Genomic DNA, 23,336 nt, shown 5'->3' on the forward strand with positions numbered 1-23,336 from the left:
CACCGGAAATACCTGTGTGTCAGTTATACCTCCAATTATAACTGCTTAGCCATCCATGTTCTATTCCGATGCTATATTTAAATGGAGGGGCCGGGGGATCTTAGTGAATAGTTAAGAAAAATCCTAAATTTAGGCACTGTGAATGTTGATCGACACCTCTAACAAACAATTCTTAACAGAAAGCAAGCTGTCACACAGGCAAAAATTCCCTTAATGTTCAAAATTAACAGCTTAAGAAAAATAGAGTAATAGCTATATGAACCTCAAACTTCTTAGCCAGAACTCAAGAGAGCAAACTGCCAAAGCTGCTGTGTATTAGAGGTAGGTACTGAAGCCAAGCTTCTAGGTCCATAAAGGCCAGACAAAAAATTACACACCCACCTGAAAATCCAGTCTAAATCCAAGAAGGAACACACAATATACAAAGGCTTTAATTTATAATGCATCCACACAAGCACACTGATCTTTGAAATTTAAAGAAAAAATTTATTGAAGATCTGAAAAACAATTCCTAAAAGATTGACTTTTCCAGAAAACTGTAGCTACACAATGCGTTGCGTCTATCATGTTAAAACGTGCATTAGACACAAATACAAAAACCATGAAACAAGCCACCACTCTTCAACAATCTGAGCAGAGATAAAATGCCTAAGGAACAACGTGGATGACTTGCAAAGGATGGGCTCTCTACTTTAAGCACCATTAAAAAAAAAAAGCACAAAATGGATGTGTGTTCAGTTATATACACTGAATTGAACCTTTGGCACTAGGAATCAGAGCATTTTGTCATATAGCAGTAACACGTATTATAAAAGTGCGTAGTGTCAAAGGAATAGAACCACCAGCATTCAAAAGCAGCTTTGTCAACTAGGCGATAGAACATTCTACAGTACGTCTCTCCGATGTCCATCACTGAATACACTGGCAGCAACTTTGAAATGAAGGAAAAAAAAAAAAAAAAAAAGAAAAGAAAAAAGGAGCTGTGACCCCTTTTATTTTCTCTGTTTAAAATCAAACAGAAAACAAACATCAATTCTGTTATACACAAACATTTTCAAAGTACAGCATTTGTACAAGAGAAGGACTAAGAACAGAATGTTTACAGAGATCCAAACACAAGGGTAAGTAAGCGCCTCACACAGCTTTCCGGTGGTACTCAGGAGGGGCCACTTCGTAGTCGCTGGCACTGAACAAAGTTGCAGAATTCTTCGCCAGGTATCTAAGAAGAAAATGTTATTCATTACAAATGAAAAAGAATCGTTAACTCGATCCAAATCACTTCTCACTTACCATATACAGAAGCCACACAAAACACTTTAAAATATACTCATCACAACCTCACCGTAAAACCATATAATTACAACTCAGACAACAGGGTTCTATACCAGACAACAACACATAAAGGAATGAAATCCAGAGTTACTCCCCTTATTTCGAAACAGCAAAGCAGCTATCAGAACACCAACTTGAGAGCTCGGACTATCTTTTAAGAAACAAGTGGTATTATCCTAAAAGGGTGACATCTAGATGTTTTCTGTAGCTCTTTGAAACTCGTTAAATATATTCAAACTGACAAGTAAATGTCCAGTTTAACTTGAAATGAACACCATAAAAGTCAAAGTGACCTGAAATGTCAAGTAGTAGGGCACTTTCATTTTATAAGGAAATGGAGGTAAAGAGGATATTTATCATTGGTAGAGTGAAGACAGAGCTGTTTAGATACCTGAGCTCATGTTTCAGTTTTTAACTCTTTATTATAAAATATACGATGTCATTTTAAGAAAATTCAAATACAAAAATGCATCGAGTAGAAATGAAAAACTCCCACCTTTCCTCCCAACGCTACACCCAAGAAATCACCCACTGTTAGGTATGAGCCATACTTCTCCAGATCTTTTCTAAAGATTGAAACTGTTTCTCGACAAACAGGAGGGATGACACCGTACTCTCCACTGCAAGTTGCTTGAAGACCTTTGTGCATTTAAGTATTTCTATAGGGTAAGTTCCCAGAAGTGTAACTTTCTGGTCAAAGGGTGAGCACATGTGAAATGTTACAACACGCATTGCTAAAAGGCCCTACAAAAACCTGAATAAACCAGGATAGCCTCTCCGCCCATTTCTTCAATCTCTTTACTCTTAGCCACTCTGACAAGAGATATTTTAATTATCGTCATGTTCCACACTTTTTTTGTACTTCCATTTCTTTGAGCTTCCAATGTCCTTCACTGGTTAGTTCATCTTTTTCTTACTAAGAACTCTTCTCTGTGTATGAAAGATACCAGCCTTTTGTCAGATGTGCAACGTATGTTCCCTTCATCTTGAAGAGCATCTACTTATCACACAGAATTTTAATTGTATACTCAAATTTATCCATCAGTTCTTGTGTTACACGCGTGACAGTAGAGTGGATCTAACTGTGCTTCCTTCCGAAGACCAGCCAGTTGTTCCCATCACCACCTACTAAGGGACTCCGTTTCCCCTCGTGCTGATATGCCAGTAGCATGTGATTATTCCCGTACGTTTGCACTTACGTTGTTCCATTAACGCCATCTACTCCTGTACTGATACCATTGTTTACTTTGGTTTTATTATACTTGAATATCTGTTAAGTGTCAATCTATCAGAGTAGCTTTGAGTATACTGCACTAAATTCATATTTTTGAATTTCAAGTACACCCTTAGACTTACTTTAGGAAATCATGAAGATAATTCAGTAACAAAGCAAGGCTCTTCTCATCCAAAGGGGTATAGGCCAACATCGCTCCAATTCGTACTATTTAAATAAAAGAATTTAGTCAAAGTTACATCCAAGGTAGCACTGTGAGCATATTTTAATTATGTGAGGAAATGAAACCATCACCTATTCCTTTAAAAGACACAATTTTAGAAACTCTTGACTTTAAAACAAATTTGATATTTATCATTTCAGATAAAAGTTCATACTGGCATAGAATCGTGCTTAGAACGTTATTTTATGTTACTCCTTCATGCCAACTGAGGAGACACAAAGGAAAACAAGTACAATGCTATTCTCCGAACGGCACGTTACCGAATAATCTCAGCAGGTGTGGTGCCCCATACACCTGGGACATGGGGGCGTCAGGGTGGTCTGCGAGGATCTCCGCGTACTGCGGTCTCTCGAATTTGTAGAGCAGCTGAGTGCCCAGCATCACGTTGAAGTATTCCTTTATCCCCGCCACCACCTCGTTCACTGCGTACTCCCTGAAAACGAGCACAACACTTACTTTGAATACAAGTCACTGAAAAGAACTGAGACACAGGGATTAATTAATTCACCCAATGTGAGGGTAAGGAATTAAGTTAAAGGTTGAACTAACAAGTAAAGAGGATGAATTTTTACTGAACAGATTTTAAAGGATTTAACAAGAGCAAAGAAATCAACTTCAAAAATAAACCAGTAGTGAGCAGACTACAAATCTCAGGCTAAGAATAGTTTTTACATTTTAAAATAATTGTATTTTAAAGGATTATATATGTACTTACACATAACTTCAATTTTACCTAAAGTATTTACTATCTGGCCCTGTAAGAAAAAGTTTGCCAGCCAAACCCCTGTGACAAGCCAATGAAATTCTATCTTGCTAGCTGTTGATGGTACTGTTTGAAAGTTAAGTATATGTTTAAATAACGTATTTGGAAATAAGAAATATTTGAAAGAAACATGTCTGAGTATACATCCAAGATGTGTATATTCTTACTTGTTATCTGTGTTTCCTCGAGATTTCTTGTAATTTGCATAATCCTCCAGAATGGAATCCACATTCTTCTTGGCAGGAAGATAAAAGAGCTATAAAAACAAAAATACACTTTAATACTATTAATTCTTCTTTTTAAGGAAAAATTACACTGGGAAAGCTTTACCGCAATGACACGAAACGGGAAGAGGCCTGAAACATGGCTAATGTGGCCAAGGGGTAGAAATGTCGTTGTACTTACTTTCCAGTACACAGGCCAATGTGGCTGGCGACTGCTGTCGGACAGCACGCGCCACACGCAGCCTGCGACCTACTAGACACACCTAAGCACCACTGCGCAGGGAACAGGCCGCACAAACGGCCTCCGGGGTCTCACTCACTCACTGTACGCGCAGTACGTGCCGCAGCCCTTACATGCTCTTCTCATCTTCGCATTAGCTAGGAGGTGGGGGCCCTTACCCCACTCAATGTGGAGACTAAAACAAACACAAAGGCTGACTGACTAGTCCCAACTCAGATGGTCACTGGGAGAGCCCAGGTTTCCGACCTAGCAGTTTAGCTCTAGACCCGAATCAAACAAGTGCACATGTGCACGTCTGATGCCGCCAGGCTCGTGACCTCAGGCAGTCCCTCCTCGCCCCGCCCCCACCCGCGCCAGGTGTTGTAAGAAACAGATTCATCTGTCCGACAGTTGCTCATCCTGGCTTTTGATGCCTGTGCCCACGGGGTGTGCACAGGTACCTCACCATGTCCCAATTTCCTGTGCACCAGGTACCTCACAATGTCCCCATTTCCTGTGCACCAGTAATGAGACCAGCAGCGGGACCGGCCTCCAGTTCTGTTGGAGCCACAAATGCCTTGCAGGTGACACTGGGTGCTTCCTGTTACACTCCATTAGCAGGGACATTCTGTGAGGATGTCCCACTTTCAACGACAGTAAGAGAGGAAACATGCTTCTCTATCAATTTTCAGAGTAATGATTCCTGCTCTAGATACCTCCAAAAATGAGTTCTCTCCACCTTTTTTCTCTACTATAAAGTTGCAGACTTATATACGCACTTTGTTTCATTCTTCTCCACGTCGTTCCCTGTGATGACCAAACTGTGTAGTCGCTGAAGGTATTCATCAGTCACCTCTAATATTCTAGTCTACACAACATTTTCCTTAAAAAAAATTTTTCTGACTAGAAAAACACACACATATACAATCTGTGTAGCTTTCAAGTTACCTGTTTCTGCCGAGTGATTAAGTCCCAGTCATCAACAAGCCATGGTTTTAGTTCTTCAGGAATCTTCACTTTAACTTCAACTCTGTTCATGAATGTCTCCTCCTAAATGGAAAAATAAAAGGTATCTGAAAAATCTGTCTTTTCTTGCTGAATAGCAGCTCTAAAAACCAAGGCTTTTCTTGTCCTTCAGAGGCACTGGGTATAAATTCTTTGAAGTACTCATACGAGCTGCCAAACTGTCGTTTTAAAAATCATAAATGCAAAGACCGTACACAAAGCTAGCTGCTGGGAGGGAAGAGTTTTATCTTAATAGAAAATTGGTCTATTCAGTGTTTTTCATGTGGAAAAAGCAAAAATTGTTTAGCAAATTTCCTTTTGTTCTGTAAATGAACACTTTTTTAGCGTTCAATTGCTGTACACTTTTAGTATTCGCATATTTATTGTTGATATCCAATAACTATCCCAAATACAACTATCTTACATAAAATTAAAAAGTAGTGACTTCTAGGGACAGCCTGGTGGCTCAGGCGGTTAGAGCTCCATGCTCCTAACTCTGAAGGCTGCCGGTTCGATTCCCACATGGGCCAGTGGGCTCTCAACCACAAGGTTGTCAGTTCAATTCCTCGAGTCCCACAAGGGATGGTGGGCTGTGCCTCCTGCAACTAGCAACGGCCTGGAGCTGAGCTGTGCCCTCCACAACTAAGATTGAAAGGACAACAACTTGACATGGAAAAAAGTCCTGGAAGTATATACACTGTTCCCCAATAAAGTCCTGTTCCCCTTCCCCAATAAAATCTTAAAAAAAAAAAAAAGAAAAAAGTAGTGACTTCTAATGAAGTCTTAAATAACTGCCCAAAGGTACCTGATTTTCAGAACATAACACTTTATAAGTATACCACTGCTTTATAACCTCAGCTTCAGAAATATAAAATATGTCAGTTAAAATTACCGTTTTCAAATTCATAATTTTGGAAGTTATAAGTGTAATAAATTAGAAATAGGACTGTTTATCACTTAATACAAATTCAAAGTTGTTATAACCCCCACACACATACGTGGAATTAACAGGTTTTCGAGGAATTTTGTACGGGTTTATTAAGTCATCTTGGGACATACTAAGATGTCCTAAGCCATTTAATGTGACCTAGAAGTCTACACAGGAAGTCCACAAAGTCAATAGGTTCTGACTTTAAGCAACATATAATCAAACCAACTTGACTAATTGGGATAAACAAGAACTAAGTTCCTACGGCAGCTCATCAATAACACAACAAACTGACGCTGAACAAAAAGACGTTACTTGAGCAGCTGGTGCACAGTCCAGCATCAAAGAAACATTTGCTCCCGTCATGACCACAGAGCTTACAAACATCTGATGGTAAGTGGGGCGGCGCGTCTAGCAGGACACACCCAGAGTCACAAGTGAAAAAAATTACATACAAATATATACTTTTTATATAGAAAGGAGAATGTTTTCATTTCACTAGTTAACCGTTAGCAATGCTTTTGAGACTCAAAGTTCTATGACTATTTTATTGTGTTGTAACATGACTGAGATAAAAATTCTATCATAAACTTAGGGAAAAACTCACATTTTCAACAGTAGGATCTACTCGGGCTCTTTTCTTGCGAGGTGGCTGAGGTGTCTCACTGGTACTGCCACCATCTCCATTTCCGGGTGCTATGAAAATGTAAGGGTGAGGAGAGATTTTTAGCTTAGTAAATGAGACACTCTTAAGGAAAGCAAGTCTCATGACACACCCTCTTCATTTTTCCGTAACACTGGTGTTACCGTAATCTACATTAAGGAATAACATTCTCACTAAAAATATAACTTTTATGAACAACTCTACCAAACATTTAGTATAAGACAAAATTTACTACTGCCATCTTACATATTTAAAATTTACTTTCAGGGTTAGGCATCAAGTATAAAAAAACATGAAAATAGTAAATGCTTACAGGTCTCTCCACGGTGAAAAGAGTATCAGAGTTAGGTTTCTATTACTATGTACCTAACTCTATAATAACACTGCGATTCATATTTCAGACCATCGATAAATATGATAACCTTACTCTAAAAAAAGCCATAACTTCAATTTTAAGTCAATTCAAAACTCAAAATATTATAAAGGTAAAATAATTTTAACAAAATATCCTTACTTTTCTGTTTGTTCTTCTTTGTTTTCCTGAAAGGAGGGGAGAAGAAAAACAAAGGTAAGTAATTGTGGCTAGTAAAACTACCTCTGTTTCAAATCCCTTTTACCAGGTTAAGTTCATAGAGAAATATGGCCTTGAGTAAGATCAGGGAATGAACATAGTTTCCTGTTCAGACACAAGGATTTTTATTAATGGCTGGCTAAGTTACTTTAAACAGAAAAATAAACCAAGAACATATCGGGGGACTTCCTTCCAGGGTTATATTATTAATTTGTAAGTTTTATAGCATTAAGCTATAAATACAGAGTTTATAAAGTATTGTATTAGTTCCACCAAAAATAAAGCTGCAATCATTAAAATACTTTCCCCGATTACTTTTGTACTAGCATAATCTGATTTTAGATTTGTTTTAATACTAATCTGTTACTCCTCTCTCATTGTTCCAAACTGTTTCACTTAATAAAGTTTTTCTCGTAACTTTTTTCTCATAAGCTGTGTTCCCTCCTTTTCCACACCAAATACTCTATATACTCTCCCACATGCAGAACAAAGCTAATGTCGTCTTCCTCTTGGTTATCATCTCTAATAGTAGCTCACATCTGACTGTCACACAGTAAATTATTAATTTTGATTTTCTTCGTAATTATTTCAAGAATACAAAAAAAAAGTTTGCAAAGGCTATGATTTTGGATCACTTCTGGTGGGACCATACCAGAGCACCTGAATATTCTTACTTTTGTATAGTTTTAAATCATATTTGTAAATGTTATTAACTGTATTCATTTAATTTAGTTTGGGATTCATTTTACAACTCAGCTTCTGTCTGATTAGAAACACAAAAAATCTGGCCATCTGCAAGTACAAGGTTTTCTCTACTCTCTATGGTTAACTTCTGTAACACAAATATTTTCTAGACGCTATTTCTGGGTCAGAGTAAACCATGAACTTTCACTTGTACATGTCAAAATCACATGAAGACCAAGAGAAACCAAGCATCTTTACACTCATCCCTTACCATAAAAATTAAAGAAAAAATATTGACAACTGATCCAACTCTGAAGAAAAAATCTAAACGGTACTTCAATGAATCCCGGTAGTAAGGACTCCTGGACATTCTTGCTTCAGCCTTCTTGCTTGTATTAATTAAACATACAAACTAGTTTCTCAAACTGCACAACAGAAGTCCTACGATAAACCACTGTCCTGTTTTATTCCTATTTTTAAGCCCTGTGACTAAACAGTATGTAAGTCAAGAAGTCAGCTCTTAGATTCAATTTACTTTAAAGAATAGCCTCAGTCCTAAGTCATTCTTAACAAAAGTCTTTCCTCTAAATAATTAACAGCCAAAGAACCGCCTCTGACGCCGAAGTGCTAACAAAATTCACATGTATTCATCACTATTAGTTTAGAAAGAATAAGCGCCCAAGCTTAAGGACCTAAATATCAACAAAGTACAAGTAAATTCAGGTTTTTAGAATACAGGTGACCCCTGAACAATGGGACGGGGGGAGGAACCAACTCCTGAGCACAGTGGAAAATCCATGTAAGTTCTGACTCCCCAAAACTTCACTACAGCCGTCTCTCAGTGTGCGAGTAGGGCTGCTTCCAGGACCCCTCATATGGACCAAAATTCAAACGCTCAAGTCCCTCATGTAATGCGGCATGGAAGTGTGCAGACAGCCTGCTTTCCGCATCCACATTCCCAACTGTGAAGTGAAAATACTGTTTCTGACCCGCAGTTGGTTGAATCCAAAGATGCAAAACCTGGGGATGTATTTATTGTAAAAAAAACCCGCATACAGGTGGACCCCGCAGTGCAAACCATGTTGTTTGAAGTCAACTGTATTTTCTAACCAGTAGCATTTATACATATTCAGAGAAAGCTACAGACCAATTATCAAACACTAAAGATGGAGTAGGGTAAAACAGGACTTAAAAACTGTATCAAAACCTATCAAAATGAAAGGATTAAGCAGTTCTTAAAATTATATGACACCTTTGAAGCTCTCAGATTAGGTCTCATCAAAACACCCTTTTTCAACTAAAACAGCGGCTCCTGGAATAATTAATATGTGGTTACATGTCTGGGAGCAGGAAACATACAAGGTGAGTTTGAACAGTCTCGTCTATGTTGTGAAAAGGAGGGCCTGGGCCTAACACTCACAATCCTGAAAAAGACTCAGGAGCCAATTACTTTGAAGAGCCCCCCCCCCCCCCACTGCGCAAGGATGGAGAATCTGAGTTTTACTTCACAGGCTTGTTCAGCTACTATTTTTGTAATCAAAACTGTGCAACACCTTACATTCAAATACAAATAATTTCAGGCCTACTACCTAGATTAAATTTCTATACCAACTTTTAGCACAGTGATAATAATGACTTAGCAATAGACCAAATTTTATTTTATTGATGAAAATCCACTGTTTTCTACCCAGGTTCCGGGACTTGAATGTTATGAAGTCCTAATGACTACTACTACACAGCAGTCTTCCAAAGAACCAGATCATGGAAATGCGTGCCGTGCCCACTTACAACAAAAGCTATGAGCCAACCTCAAGTGGCAACACACCTACTCCTTGCCAAATCAACTAATTATGTTTTTACTACAAAAGGTAAAACTTCAAATATTTCAAAGTGCATCATTGCCGTCATTACTAACACCTAACTTTTAAGTAGTAAAATCGGACCAGTAACTCTAAAAGCAATAGAATGCAATTTCAAGGAAAAAAATACTAAATCATAGTTTAAAGCGTGTTACTTTTGATCCTTTAACAAGAAGCATATAACCACTCATTAAAACTACCTGTTCTTCAATGAAAATATTCAAATGGCGAGAATTAAAGTGATCTTTCCTTAAGTTTTGATTCTCTTTTTCTTTTCTAAGTTACCATTCCTACCCTGGCTTTCAAGTACATAAACTTTAAACATATACCAACGTGCGACTGTGTATGACTTGCACACACAGACTTGACACCAAGATCTTCACAAATTTAACAACAAGGGATGGTTTTCCCTTTCGGAGGGACAGGGACTAGAAAACTTAACATCTCACATATTGTTTGTTACCATGGGTTTCAAGAGGGGAATTAAACTAAGATATATCTTTAGCGCTACTATAAAAGCAAATCTACCCCCAAAATCTTAAAACTTGTGTCCTACTGATAATTCAATACTGTTTTTAAAAGACACATTACACAAACATATGTATTTACACGTACAACTTAAAAGATAGGGATATGAATGTACCTGATGCCGCTAATTGTATACACAATGAGTTAAGTGGTAAACGTTATGTTAGGCATATTTTACCATAATAAAAAGGGCGGGGATAAAAAAACACTGCTAGGCAAAATTAAGAAATACGTATCTTCAAATGTATTTTAACAATCCAACACCAGAGAATGGAATTCTCAATGGCATTTTTCAAATTACAACAATGTTGCAGTTTCCATTTTCAATAAACCCTAATACATAATAATGGGTACCAAGTCTGAATCTCACTTATAAAACAGTATGCAATATTAAAGATAGAGCTTCTTACACTTCAACATTTTTCTGTTGCAGACCAGACGTCTTCTTTCCTGGAGCAGCCCCTCTCATCTTCCCCTCTGCATACTGCTCCCTTCAAAAATAATTTCAGTCAAGTCATCATAAAATGAGTACTTACATAGAAAAATAAATTGTGCTAGCTTGATTCCATTTTGAAATTTATATGCAAATTGAGGCTCCAAGCCTCTAGTGATTCCGGTATAAAGTTTTTAAGGAGTTGGACAATTAGATGACATATTTATAAAAATCAAACAATTCAAGAAAAGGATTAAAAGGCTTAAGATTGTGCTCTTCTGCCTACCAAAATTAAAATAAATGTAGGAAAGGTGACTACAGTAGACGTGTCTCATATAACTGAAAATTCCATTTCTGTTTTGGAACTCACTACTCCCAAATGTTTTATTTCAACTTTCTTCATTTCAATTTCCTTGGTATATATTTCAGCTTTGAAATGAAAAGAAAACAATTACCCAATAGAACACCTAGTCTTTCAAGGTTCTTTTTCTTAAAGTGCGTTCAGAGATGAAGGATAATGGGGATGTCCCTTCTCCTGGTTTTTTTGTTTCCCCCTTCCCCAGTGTACCTTCCAGAGCCCAGGAGAAAAGAAGGTAACAATGAGTTTACAGCTACAGAATTTCCAGTAACAGCCTGCTCTGCTTTCTACCTTCCTCGAAGGACTCAAGAAATAACGTGCATGCTACTTCCTTTTCCTACGTAAGACTGCTCTGGTTCCCTGAGTCAAAACCACAACACAGCAGCAGACGAGTACCATGAATCATTTATAGGCAGGCAGCCAACAGGTTTTCTAGTGTTCAGTCCATCTCCAAAAATTAATTTACAGGCATTTCTCCTTATATTCATATTGCAAAATTAACTTACTGATTTGCCTTTTGAAGTTCTCGCTGCTTCTGCAGATTGGTGTCCACGTACTTGAGCACTCTGCTTTCTGGGACCCATTCATCCCAGCTGCAAAAGAGACAAGTTAAAATGTCATTCAAAAACATTTTCATGTTTATTCAGTCTCTGTCCTCCAATTATTATTTTAGAGATCCAAGAGGCAAGACTTTGGCTTTCTCTGAATTTGCTCAACTGGGACTACAAAGCCATTCTTAACTAAAATGAAAATCTCTGTTCTGTAAAGAACCTTCATATTCTCAAAAGCAGCATTCCAAATCTAAACTACCAGAATCTAAAGCAAATTATTCAAATCATTTTTCAAAATAGCATAAGAGTATTGCATTTAACATAAGAGTCCCTAACCAATTAGCCTTAGAGAATAAAGATACCTTAAAATTTTTAATTTCAAAACAACGAGGACAGGAGTCCACAATAAGCTGACTTTTTAAAGAATTAAAACTCATTGGCTACTTGGCTGTGTAATAGCAGACACAGAAGTCTCCGTGCCTGTTTCATCACCTGTAAAGTGGGGATAATGGTACCAATGTCACAGAATTGTTGTGAAAACTACATAACACATGTAAAATACCTGAGAGTTTGACAACATAAAAAATAAACACTCAAGGTATGTCAGAAACATATTAAGAGGTTTATAATACTCAAACACCATTTAGATTGACTCAGCTAAGACTGTAAATTAAAGTAGTACAATGGTTTATCAAACTACACCATTCTTAACCTTTCCTCACTCACACATGAAAACACCCAGTTCCAAGGCACAACCAGAAAGATGGCTTTCTAAACATCAAAAGGTAGAACCAACCACTCTTTTAATCTAATTGCTAAGACATTCTGGCACTTAGAAAAGCTCCTTCAAAACATGATTTTTCACATGGTTATTTCCAAAGGGGAAAACAAAACCAAGATATTCTTAGGGCGTATTTAACTTTTCGTGCGAAGTGACTCTTTTCTCCTGCTGATGGAGCTCCTTTAGTGACACATCAGGTGTATCCTCAAAGCAAAGTCTTTTATTTAATGATTTCCCACCTCTGACCTCTTATATAAGATAGCCAAAAGGAGAATAAATAAAAAGCAATCCTCAACATGACTTCCTAGAGAAAACTTTAAAACATGCATTTACCTAGAGGTCAGGAGGGGGTGGTGTACTGAGGGAGCTCCTTCAGGAACAGGAAAAAGGGCTACAATATCCTCACGTGTCTTCAAAGTGTTTTCAGAGCGCCTGGGCCTCACAGCACTTCTGATACAGACAGCATAGTACAAAGTAATCTCAGTAACTACGTGCAGAATTTAGCTTAAGCTTTAAGATTTATTTACAAATGGATTATTTAAATGTCTGTGTCAACAAATTTCAATAAGGTTTTTGAAAATTTAGAAGTATCTCATCTATTGTGCTTTTGAAAATAGTAATATTTACTGACATTTAAGAAAATTCCAATCTGGAGATTGGGCTTTTGTAGTATAATTTTCTGTAAGTAAGGTATTCTACAAACCATTTTCGAAATGAGGATTTTATTTTTATTTATATATCTACTTATATCTATTCCAATTCTCTCTGAATTAAATGCATCTAGCCGATTCTTACTTATCAATAAAGTTCCATTTTAGAACCTTGCAAATCCCTTCCCCCTGGTATAAAATGCTTCTAAATAAGCATCTGGATCTAAAAACCAAGTCAATCCGAGAGTCTCCTTTATATGTCAGGAGCTTGTTGAATCACAGGGAAATGAAATGGCGTCTCTGCTCTGAGGAACATCACTAGGGTTAATAACTGAAAGCCAAACATTCAGAAATCTTTATATATAAGACTAAGCATAAAAAAATTCCAAAATTTTCTAAAGGTAGCTGGCATGTAACTAATTCTCAGTCACATGGATCCATGGCACTACTTACACAGCACAAAATAAAACTAACGTGCTGGGCATTTGAGTAACTCCTCCCCTTTGCAAAATGAGTATATTTTAAGGCTTCTCTAAATACTAAAGATCAAACTTTACAAATTACATGTTTATCTACATACTAAGTCAACTACAAAAAATACATCTTGATATATTAATATTCCTCAATATATCTATAGATACTAATAAAGAGCTCTAATATTCAGTGCCTTTTTTTCTTAGTTCTTTGTCCAAGGAGTAAGTAATGAATATACAAAATTAGCTAAAAACAAAACAAAATCTACGCACCCTGTTACTTACTTGTGTTACTGGACAATAATATAACGAAAAACGTTATTAATTTATTTTGAAGCAGTGAGATGAGCAAATACAAGAATTTGGTATTTTCACAATTTATAAACTACAAATGCCACTAAAAACCCAGTCTTTAAGCTGCACACATCTACATGTAATTTAATACAAAACATCTATTACGTATGAAAGCATGAAGCCCAAAAGCTATGTTGACAGCTACTGGTACTGACTTACTAGTATTACCTACCTATCATTATTAGAAATGTTTCAGCAATCATTAAGTTTGTGGGGGGAATCACAAATTGTCAGAATGTGCTTTTACACATTTAGATTTCCACCTTTCTACAGCTATACTAATGGAAGAAAAGGAAAGGGTCTGGTATTTCTTCTCAGCTAAAAGCATTTGTGAAAAATTTTTCTAACAGATAAAACTGGGTTGGTCAAATGGGTAGGAAACTGTCTGAAAATAGACCCAAGTCACAGGGCCAGTAAACATCGTAGAGAAAACCTCCTTCCGTAGCAATCTCTACTGTACTCAACAAATCAGATGACACCACTCACATGGAGAACAAGGTATCAGAGCACAGCTCAGGTGACACAAAGCATTAAAAGTTGCTAGAAAACAACTTCTAAAAAAACACACTCCACTTTCTGTCAGTGCTATCTTTGAGGGCTAAAACACCATTAATAAAAGTAATTTAAAACCTCTCATAGTAAAACTTACAGGCCATTCAATTACAAGCACAAAAAATGAGTAAATTATTAGATGTGGTATTTGTGGGCCCCAAGATAAAAGACCTGTCACTGATAAAGAGCTCCACTAGCTGGATATTCTAGAATGTGTTCAACCTATAACCACTGCCCACTCCCGGTATCAGAGCAATACACCACTGCTTAAAAAAGAAAAAAAAAGTCTAACTCTTCAGGGTGGAAAATTAGGTTCTGTAATTAAAATCCTGTATCTGCATTAAACCATATGAAATCACTTTGTCAACGTTTAATTACGTTTCCGAAGTTTAGAACATAAATTGGTCATCAGTTCCAAATCAGGCAGTCTTTATCTTTTTCCCTTTTCTAGGCAAAAAAATTCAACTAGCTTTGAATATAACTCTTTGACGTAATGTACATAGTTACTGAGTTTGTGCTAAGGCGAAGAAACTCAAGCTGTCCTACAACGTACTAAAACAAAACAAAACAAAAAGCAGGTGGTTGATTAATGATTATCAGACATTATATTAGAATACAAGAAATACCTCACAAAACGTAAAATAAAATGGATGCATACCTAATTTCTATTGTATTTTCATCATACTCATATGGTTCATCCTTCTTCAAAATGTGTAACATTAAAACTGTACAAGGACTAAGCATACGCTTGTGCCAGTCTAAGACACCAGCTATCTTGTATATTATAAATAAAACATTGCTTCTAAAGATCTAATACTCACTTTTTATTCCAACCACTGTAATGTATAAAGTATTTCACTTGTTTGTCCTTTATGGCAACCTTTACACACTGAAATTAAAAAAAGAAAAAAATTTCACTTAGAATTATTAAAGAAAGAGACTACCTGGATGATTTTAAAGTACCCAATCTTTCAGAAACACTCTCTACACTTAAACTCTTTGGTGGTCAAAATACCCCCCGCCCCCCGCCCCAAATCTGACTCTCTAAAAGACTATTTAACCTTTTAGGCTACCTAAGTATTAAGTTATAAAATTGCCAAATTGTCACCGTTTGTTCGAGTCAGTCCAACACAGCTGAAGCACGTTAAGCACAAGGGGTCCCCCTGAACCTTAAAGCAGGAGGCTAGATAAGCTAATGAACACTGCCTGTGCTTTCTCAAAGTCTACCTAGTCAGAACTATAATTTCAAAAACAAATTCAGTTAAAAAAATATTTACAACATAGTGTTATCAGCTTATGAAAGGCAATAAACTTTTGCTGCCGACTATCAGCAATTAGCAAAGTGACAGATTAAAAACGTTTTCTTAAAAGCAGCGAAACAAATGCGAATGAATTATCAGAGGAGGCCGTTACCTCTGACAAGTGATGACCATCTGCTTTTTGATTTAAAAGTCCTTCCCAGAGGCAAACCAAGAGAACCAAGGTAATTTAAGCTATTTCGATCGCCATTTAAAAATTTTTCACTGGAGTGTTTTTGCTGCCAGAGAAAAACCTGTCCGTTTAGTAGTTTGCCAGAAGTTGATAACAACAGAAATAACATTCAAGGACACAAATGATCGATGGGACTCATAACTTACTTATAAACTGTATTAGTTTTCTATTACTAAGATATATGTACGAAGCTTCTGACCATCTCCACAAATCCAAATTCAGCCATTTTAGAACTTTAAAAACACATATCTATGTCCTTAAAACAAGTAAAAAGTAGTAAAACTGGTCATTTAATCACACTGACACTTTACAATTTTAAGACTATTTTCATGGACACAAACTATTCACCGAGAATGTATGTAGAAATTGCCGTTAACAAAATGTGCTGTTCTGTATACTGTGGTTCTGGTTTAAGAAAAAACTACAACTGTTAAAAATAGTCATGTCGTAAATATTTGTCCTAAAAAAGTTGAGAAACAAAATACTAGAAACATTTTTGACTTTGGAATGCATTATCCGATTTATCTTTGGCTAAATGTAAAATGAATTTTTATAACCTGAGCACAACACTGATTCAGAGGACAGGAACCCCCCCCCCACCCCCCAGGATTCAAACTTTGCCAGACAACCCAACTAATAAAAAACATACTCATTTTTAATGTTAGCTTTTACCTTTAATGCAATATATTAATAATTAGCTCAGTGCTTACTCAGCAGACTACATCTTCATATAAAATCGACCGTGGCACTATTTTCTTACAAGTCATTAACTACCTAATACTATTTGCTCCCATGAATAATCAACCTTCTATCTTTCTCCTCAAATGCTCCTTCCAACTACTGGATGAATGGGGCAAGGCAGAGATGCTTTATTTGACCCACTACGCAAGCAGGAAGATGCCCAGAGAGAGAAGATGAGGAACTTCACAACCTATGAAAAAGGTAAGTATTAAAGTCAGACATAACCAGTAGTTTCAGGTAACATCTTAAAGGAAATGGATTTTCATACCTTTGCTTCATAAAGAAGAGGCCCATGAAAGCACAGCACTCGCTCACCTGTAAAAGTAAAACAGTAATGGGTTAATTGTAATTTCTCTTCGTATGGAAGAAGATTCACATCTGGGAGCCATCACACCTGTAGTACTGCATTCCTCACAAAATTAGGAAAGGGGGACAGGCTACACGGAGCAGCACTTCGGATCAAACTTTAATAGTACCCCACAACAAAAACAACTTAGTATCCGTGTAAATAAGAAACCAATCAGAACGGTAATCATTTAAATCATCAAACCATCTATCACCTGCTAAGCAAATAAAATCTGTAGCTACCTTCTGGCAGCATTGGTCGTTTTCAAATGTGGATCTGCGAATACCAGTTTTAAAACGTGATCCAAGTTTATGACCTTATGCTCTACCTACGAGTATATCTCTGCTTCTAAACCTTTTACTAATTAAAATGGTCTACACAGTAAAATTTCAATGTACATTAGAAATGGCTGGCCTTTAACAACAACAAAAAAGTTCGTGTTCATGCCTTCAGTGTGTTCAATCATGTTCCGGGCACTGGGCTGCTTCAAAGAACAAAACAATAGCCAAGAGGGGAGTGAAGTTAGGGAGCCGGGTGAAAAAGGTGCAGGGATTGAGAAATACTAATTGGTGGTTACAAAACAGTCACGGGGATGTAAAGTACGGCGTAGAGAATATAATCAATAACACTGCAACAACTATGTCGAGTGCCAGGGATGTACTAGACTAATCTGGGGATCGCTGCATAATTTATGTAAGTGTCTGACCACTATGCTGTACACCTGAAACTAGTGTAAAATAATACTAAATGTCAACTGCAATTGAAAAAAAATAATTTAAAAAGTATATAGAGAGAACTGAAAAGCAATAGACAAGAAGTCTGATGTTTGGAACTTATTACACTCTATGTCGAACCTACCATTAAGACTCGCAAGACTAAATTAAATAAAATGGAAGGGACTGGAGTAAGACCTAGAAGCCACCCCTGCTCACCAGATGAATCAAGCACGCAATTCCTGGCAGTACGTCAAGATTACATTTCATTGGAGTAGAAACAGATTTCTCGCACATTATTTTCAGTCCACTTGGTTTCAACAGACCCACACACGGTTAACAGAAGTACTCCAACACAGTCAGCTCTTAGCTCTAAATTCAATGAAAATAGCCTAGCAGCTCAATTCCAAAGAAACTACAGGGCAATTTGGGTTTGATCATTTTTAAAAATTACTGCTTTTAAAACATAGTTTTCAAAACTAACCACAACTTACAAACCTTCAACCTGAAATACTGTTATCCCACAGCAAATCTATATTCATTTTCAACATATTTGCCCAGTGTCTTTAGGGTACCTGCCTGTGTTAAATACTGTCGGATTAATGGAGGACTGATGTGTGAGCAAATAGCTTTGCGCAATTTCCTGGATTTCATATTTTAAGTATCTTCATAAACAGTAAAAGTGATTGATAAGCTACTGTAAAGGTCACAGGGAAAGGTCCAAGTGGAGGGAAACAACTGGTACAAAAGCACGGAAACATGTTAAGGTGACACTACTGGATTACTATTAGGTTGGTGCAAAAGTAATTACGGTTTAAAAGGTTAAAAAATTGCAAAGACCACAATTACTTTTGCACCAACCCAATAAGTACAAATAGTTCACCATCACTGGAGCATAGGATAAACGTGTAACAGCAGAAATGAAAGTTACGCAGATCATGGAATGCCTTACATGTCATGTTACAAAATCTGAACTTTATTCTGTACAGGATTCCCAAATCTGACCAAGAATCTCTTGGAGCAGTTTTTAAAACTACAGATTTTCCTTTTTTTAAGTTTATTGGAATGACAATAGTAAAATTACATAGGTTTCAAGTGTACAATTCTGTATTACATCATCTATATATTACATTGTGTGCTCACCACCCAGTCGATTCTCCTTCCATCACCATGTATTTGTTAAAACTACAGATTTTCAAGCTTCACCAGACAACTGTATTAGAATCTCCCCAAATAGACCCAGTAACTTTACTTGCATCAAATTTCTCTATGTGATAATTCTTGTGCAGTGGTCCACCCTGAAGACCTAGAGGTAGCTAGTTCTAGAGGGACTATGCAGAGCTTAAAGCGAAGACTGGAAGGAAACAGGGAGGCCAGTCAAAGACTTCTCCCAACAGCTAGGGCTAAACAGGCCTGAACCAAAAGCAATTAGGACAACTTACCAAAAGGTAAAGCACAGCGAAGCAAAAGTACAAAGAGTTTAGAACGACTTCCAGGCTGGTGGGAGCATCACCGGAACAGAAAATGGAGGAAAGAGGGGTTCCAGATCAATTTTGGATTATGTTACAGTGGCTACAGTACATCCAAAGGGGAGCCAACTAGTAAGCACTTGCGTAGGCATCTGGGGCTCAGGAGAGAGCTGGGCTAGAGCCACCGTTGACTATTGTGAGCAAGGAGACCGTGGGGATGTAATTAAGCTAATAAACAGCAGCACCAAAGCTCAGATCTGTGGCTCTTAGTTTCTCCCCAGGAACACTTCAAAAGCACCCTGAAAATGGCCTTCCTCCTCACCACCCTTTTGGCTGCCGCCACCAAATGCACTGAGGCTTGAGCCCTTTGGCCTCCATTCTAGTTACACGGCCCTAAATCTTCTGTTGGAAAATATAAGGCTGGCTGAAGAGTTACGATCCAGGACAACATCTGCCTAATTTTCATGAAGTAAAGAGAAAGACTGGTAATTGTGGAAAGAGAAAACCACTGTATTAGAAGTTTAAAAAAAAAAAAACCTTTCTCCACTCTTAATCCTTTTTAGTATCCAACTACAAAGGTAATTCTGCCCAATGCGCTCAAATTCAAGGTTAAGATTCCAATCCCCCATTCGCCCACTGGTTTGTGCTTACTAGGAACTCAAAGGTCAGCGTTAGCCAGTGTCTAAATTCCTGACACAAGGCAAAGGGCCTTCGCTCTGACAATGGGCTAAGTGCTCGAGTTTTCTTTACCATATGCTTTAACAGAATTTCAAGTGGAAGACCAAGTGCAAAAAAATGTGCTTTAAAATTGCTTCTATAACGTACGTTGTACCATTGTTAAATGAGAAAAATGAATTTAAAGGAATCATAGGAAAAAAATAAAGGAATCATGAAAAACATACTTCTAATAACTCATATTTCCGCCATTACATAATCTCAATTCTTCTGCAGTGTTTTATTACAATTGTTAGCACTAACATAACATTCCTTTTTCCTTACAACATATTCTCTGAACATGTCATATAAATAATGATAATTTCTTAACAATGCTTATTATACAACTCAGCTTTGACATGAGAAGGAAACACATTTGTAAAGTGATGGTAAAGGCAGACTCTCAGGTAGCTTTCAAAAACCTAAGGGAACCCTGGTTCCCACTCTTCTCTAATTCACTGCTATTGCAGCGCACGGACTCACATTTGCTGTTATTCCCTCACCCTACCATCCCTCTACTTCAGAACTAAAGCACTTCCTCCAGAAATGTATCCGACAATTCCTATCCTCAGTGATTTTCCCCCTTTGATGTCCTAAACTAGGGATTAACTTTTTGTATCATCGACCCTTGACGGTCTGGTGAAGCCTATGGGCCTTTTTTCTAGAATGTTATTATAAATACATAAACACAGAGTATGACAGGAAACCAACTATATTGAAATAGTCAGCAAAACATTTTAAATATCATTTTCTGTATTACGTGAACTCAATTGACATAGTAAACATTTAGCTACTGATCCAGTAACTACCATAATTCTGAAGTAATGAGGAGCACGAATGACACTGAATGTATCTCCTGCAACGGTAACGCTGCGATAGGAAAACATTCTGCTAAGACTGAGGCAGACGGCTGGAGACAGGAATCGTCCCAGTCCTACCGCACGGTTGTTGTTGTTTTTTTTGGGGGGGGGCCTACATTCCTAATTGAAATAAATTTCAGTTAGACAATAAAAAACATTTTCCCGTCCAAGTTCCCGAACCTTCTGAATTACACCCACTAGAGTAAGAATCCTGCTCTAAAACACCAAGTAAAAAAATGCATCCACAGGAGGTAGTCACAGCTTCTCAAGGCTGGAGAAAGCGGGTATTAATTACTAAAAGCCCATCATTATCAAAAATACCCTTAAAAGCCTCTTAAATATCCATCAAGTCACACCCTACTTGGGCTCTGGACACATGAGTCTAAACGTAACCCTAAAACACATTCAAGTCTGAAGATCCCTACAACGAGAGAAACTGCTCTGCGGCCGTCGCCACGTCTGCGGCTCAGCAGCTCGTGCGTCCCCAACAACGCGGCAAATGGCACAGCGTCCCTGCTGGCTCCCAGGTCCCTGCTTCCATGTCAGCGTCACTGCGACGCCTCCGGGGGAGCACACGCTGACGGACGCGCTGCCTGTGACATTAAAGGGCTGCCTTCCCCGGGAGGGCACGTTCCGCCGTCAGCCCGAAACCTCGTCGCTCAAAAGCCAATTAACAAAAACTCACTCGGCCTCCTCATCACTGCCGGTCAAACGCCACTGCTCAGCCAACTGCGGGTCGAGAGGATGACGCGAGGGCTCCAGGGTTTATCAACACAGCCTCGCCCCACCGCGAGCAGCCGCACGGCGAGCGACACGGCCGCCGGGCGCCCAGCGCGGCCTCCGGCAGCACAAAGCCGCCGCCGCCCGCCGAGGGGGCGCAGGGAGACGCCGGCGGCCATCTTGCGGCGGCCATTTCGCGGCGCGGCTCCCGGCCCGGCGCCCCGCCCGCCCCGCCCCGGCTCCAGGCGGCCCCGCGCGCCTGCCGTTGTCCGCCCGCGGCGCGCCCGCGCCCCTCCCCGCCGCCTCGCCGCCTCAGCGCCGCCATGGCGCCCGGCCCTCCCACCGCCGCTCCTTCCTCGGCGCCGCCGCCCACAAACAACACGGGCTGAGGGAGGCCCCGCCGCGCCTGCGCCCCCTCGGCTCCGCCGGCGCCCGCCGAGCGCCTCCGCCGCACAAAGCGCTCCGCCCGGCCGCGCCCAGAGCCGCGCCGCAATGCGCTTCTGCACAAAGCCGCGCTCGGCGCCGCCGCCCCGCCGCCCCGCCGCGCCCGCCCGCCGCCGTTAGGTGCCTCTCCCGAGGCCCAGACTCACCCTCCTGGAATTTAGGCTTCGGGTCCTGCTTCGGCGCCATTTATAGGGATTCGCCGCCGCCTCCTCCTTCTCCCACCACTCGCACTACCGCCCCCCACTCTCCAGCCCACCCAGCTCCGCGTCAGACGCCGTGGGCAGCGCCAGCTCTAGATCCCGGGCGCGATTTGCCGGCGCCTGCACACCTCACAGAGCCGCGACTGCGCAGCCGCGCCTGCCAACCGCCGCCCACCGCGCACGCGCCCTGCGCCGCGCCGCCCGGGGCACGCTGGGAGTAGTAGTTCCAGCCGGTGCGCGGGCGGGGAGGGGTCCTCCCATCCCCCAGCCCTTATCCCCCGGCCCCGCAACCGGGGTTGGTGAAACCCCGATTGATTGGGGGCAGTGTTGGGGCGCGGTGCTGGAGGCGGTCCCTCGCCAGCGATAAAGAGCTGGAAAGACCCAGTGTGCAGCCCCACGGGCGACACGGGCCACCAGGATGTGGCATGCAAGGCCTACGAGGAAAGATGCGTCTGAACACTTGCAATACTTCCGACGGCATCTCTAGGGGTATCCGCGTGCGTGTGGCAGCGTTGGGGCCCGCGGTCCGGCCACAATCTGCGCGCTTACTGCCGGCCCGCGTGGCTTGAAGAGCCCACCCGGCGGGAGGCAGGAGACGACGGCGCGCTACCTGCCCTCTCGGTGGGCCCAGCTGCATAACGTCCTGCGAGGCGGGCGCCCGCCGCCCCACTTGCGCAGAAACTTTTGTCAAGTTTCTGAGAGCTATTACTGAATGTACACACATCGTGAACGACTGTCTTCACGTCGTCCTCCTGTTCAAAAGGCCTTAGTTTGCTCAGCCGCCGACTCGACTTACTGTGAGAATTGCACAAAAAGGCTGCGTGCCTAACAGTGAATTCCTCGCTCGACAAACGTGAAGGAGGACAAGCCTCAAAGTCATTCCACCAAAGGCCCTCAGCATCCCCCCAGGCCTTCAGCTTGTCTCCGTGGCTTTCCTAAACTCCCCAAACTGCTGTGCACCCCACTACTTGCAGACCTCTCTCCATTTCTCCGACTCCTATTTCTCCTTCAGTCTTCCTCCTAACACAAGCCCTTCTTTGAACACCCACAAAGAACCCTCATTCCAGTTGTCTACACACCATCTCGTCTGTCCTAGTCCGCAGAGTATCAACGGAAGAGGCAAGGGCCTCTGTGAGCCCACCCACCGCACCAAAACTGCCCCGTACGCTTCTTCTTTTGAACACAAAATAATTCAAATTCAATAATCCATAATTTTAAAAATATAAAAATGAAGACAGTGAAAAGTTTCTT

At 40.0% G+C, this 23,336-nt stretch overlaps 1 protein-coding gene across 3 annotated transcripts; it reads right to left on the reverse strand.

The window, feature by feature from the left end:
- Positions 1 to 465: 465 nt before the first annotated feature.
- MORF4L1 (mortality factor 4 like 1) lies at positions 466 to 22,242 on the reverse strand. 3 transcript variants are annotated; one of them, XM_019751232.2, is made up of 13 exons: positions 22,032 to 22,204; positions 16,888 to 16,934; positions 15,209 to 15,276; positions 12,692 to 12,808; positions 11,533 to 11,619; positions 10,646 to 10,726; positions 7,108 to 7,133; positions 6,537 to 6,625; positions 4,945 to 5,046; positions 3,720 to 3,808; positions 3,050 to 3,222; positions 2,689 to 2,773; positions 466 to 1,219 (listed from the first exon to the last, which is right to left on the reverse strand). In XM_019751232.2, exons 1-13 carry the CDS (start codon positions 22,069 to 22,071, stop codon positions 1,135 to 1,137), a joined length of 1,089 nt encoding a protein of 362 aa, XP_019606791.1. In that variant the 5' UTR covers positions 22,072 to 22,204; the 3' UTR covers positions 466 to 1,134. The 3 variants fall into 3 exon arrangements, with proteins under 3 accessions (XP_019606791.1, XP_019606792.1, XP_074173477.1); XM_019751233.2 differs by lacking the exon at positions 12,692 to 12,808 and having other exon boundaries at positions 22,032 to 22,242; XM_074317376.1 differs by lacking the exons at positions 12,692 to 12,808; positions 22,032 to 22,204 and adding an exon at positions 21,407 to 21,637.
- Between the last annotated feature and the right edge of the window lie 1,094 nt (positions 22,243 to 23,336).

This window comes from Rhinolophus sinicus, linkage group LG13 (assembly GCF_036562045.2).
Source record: "Rhinolophus sinicus isolate RSC01 linkage group LG13, ASM3656204v1, whole genome shotgun sequence".
NCBI classification, from domain to species: Eukaryota; Metazoa; Chordata; class Mammalia; order Chiroptera; family Rhinolophidae; genus Rhinolophus; species Rhinolophus sinicus.

Excerpts from the sequence above, each read along its gene's own strand:
- MORF4L1 (XM_019751232.2), bottom strand. The coding sequence starts at position 22,071 with ATGGCGCCGAAGCAGGACCCGAAGCCTAAATTCCAGGAGG. Across the intron at positions 6,626-7,107 it reads AAAGAAGAACAAACAGAAAA|CACCCGGAAATGGAGATGGT; the intron begins GTAAGGATATTT and ends ACATTTTCATAG. Across the intron at positions 1,220-2,688 it reads TATCTTCATGATTTCCTAAA|ATACCTGGCGAAGAATTCTG; the intron begins GTAAGTCTAAGG and ends TTTTCTTCTTAG.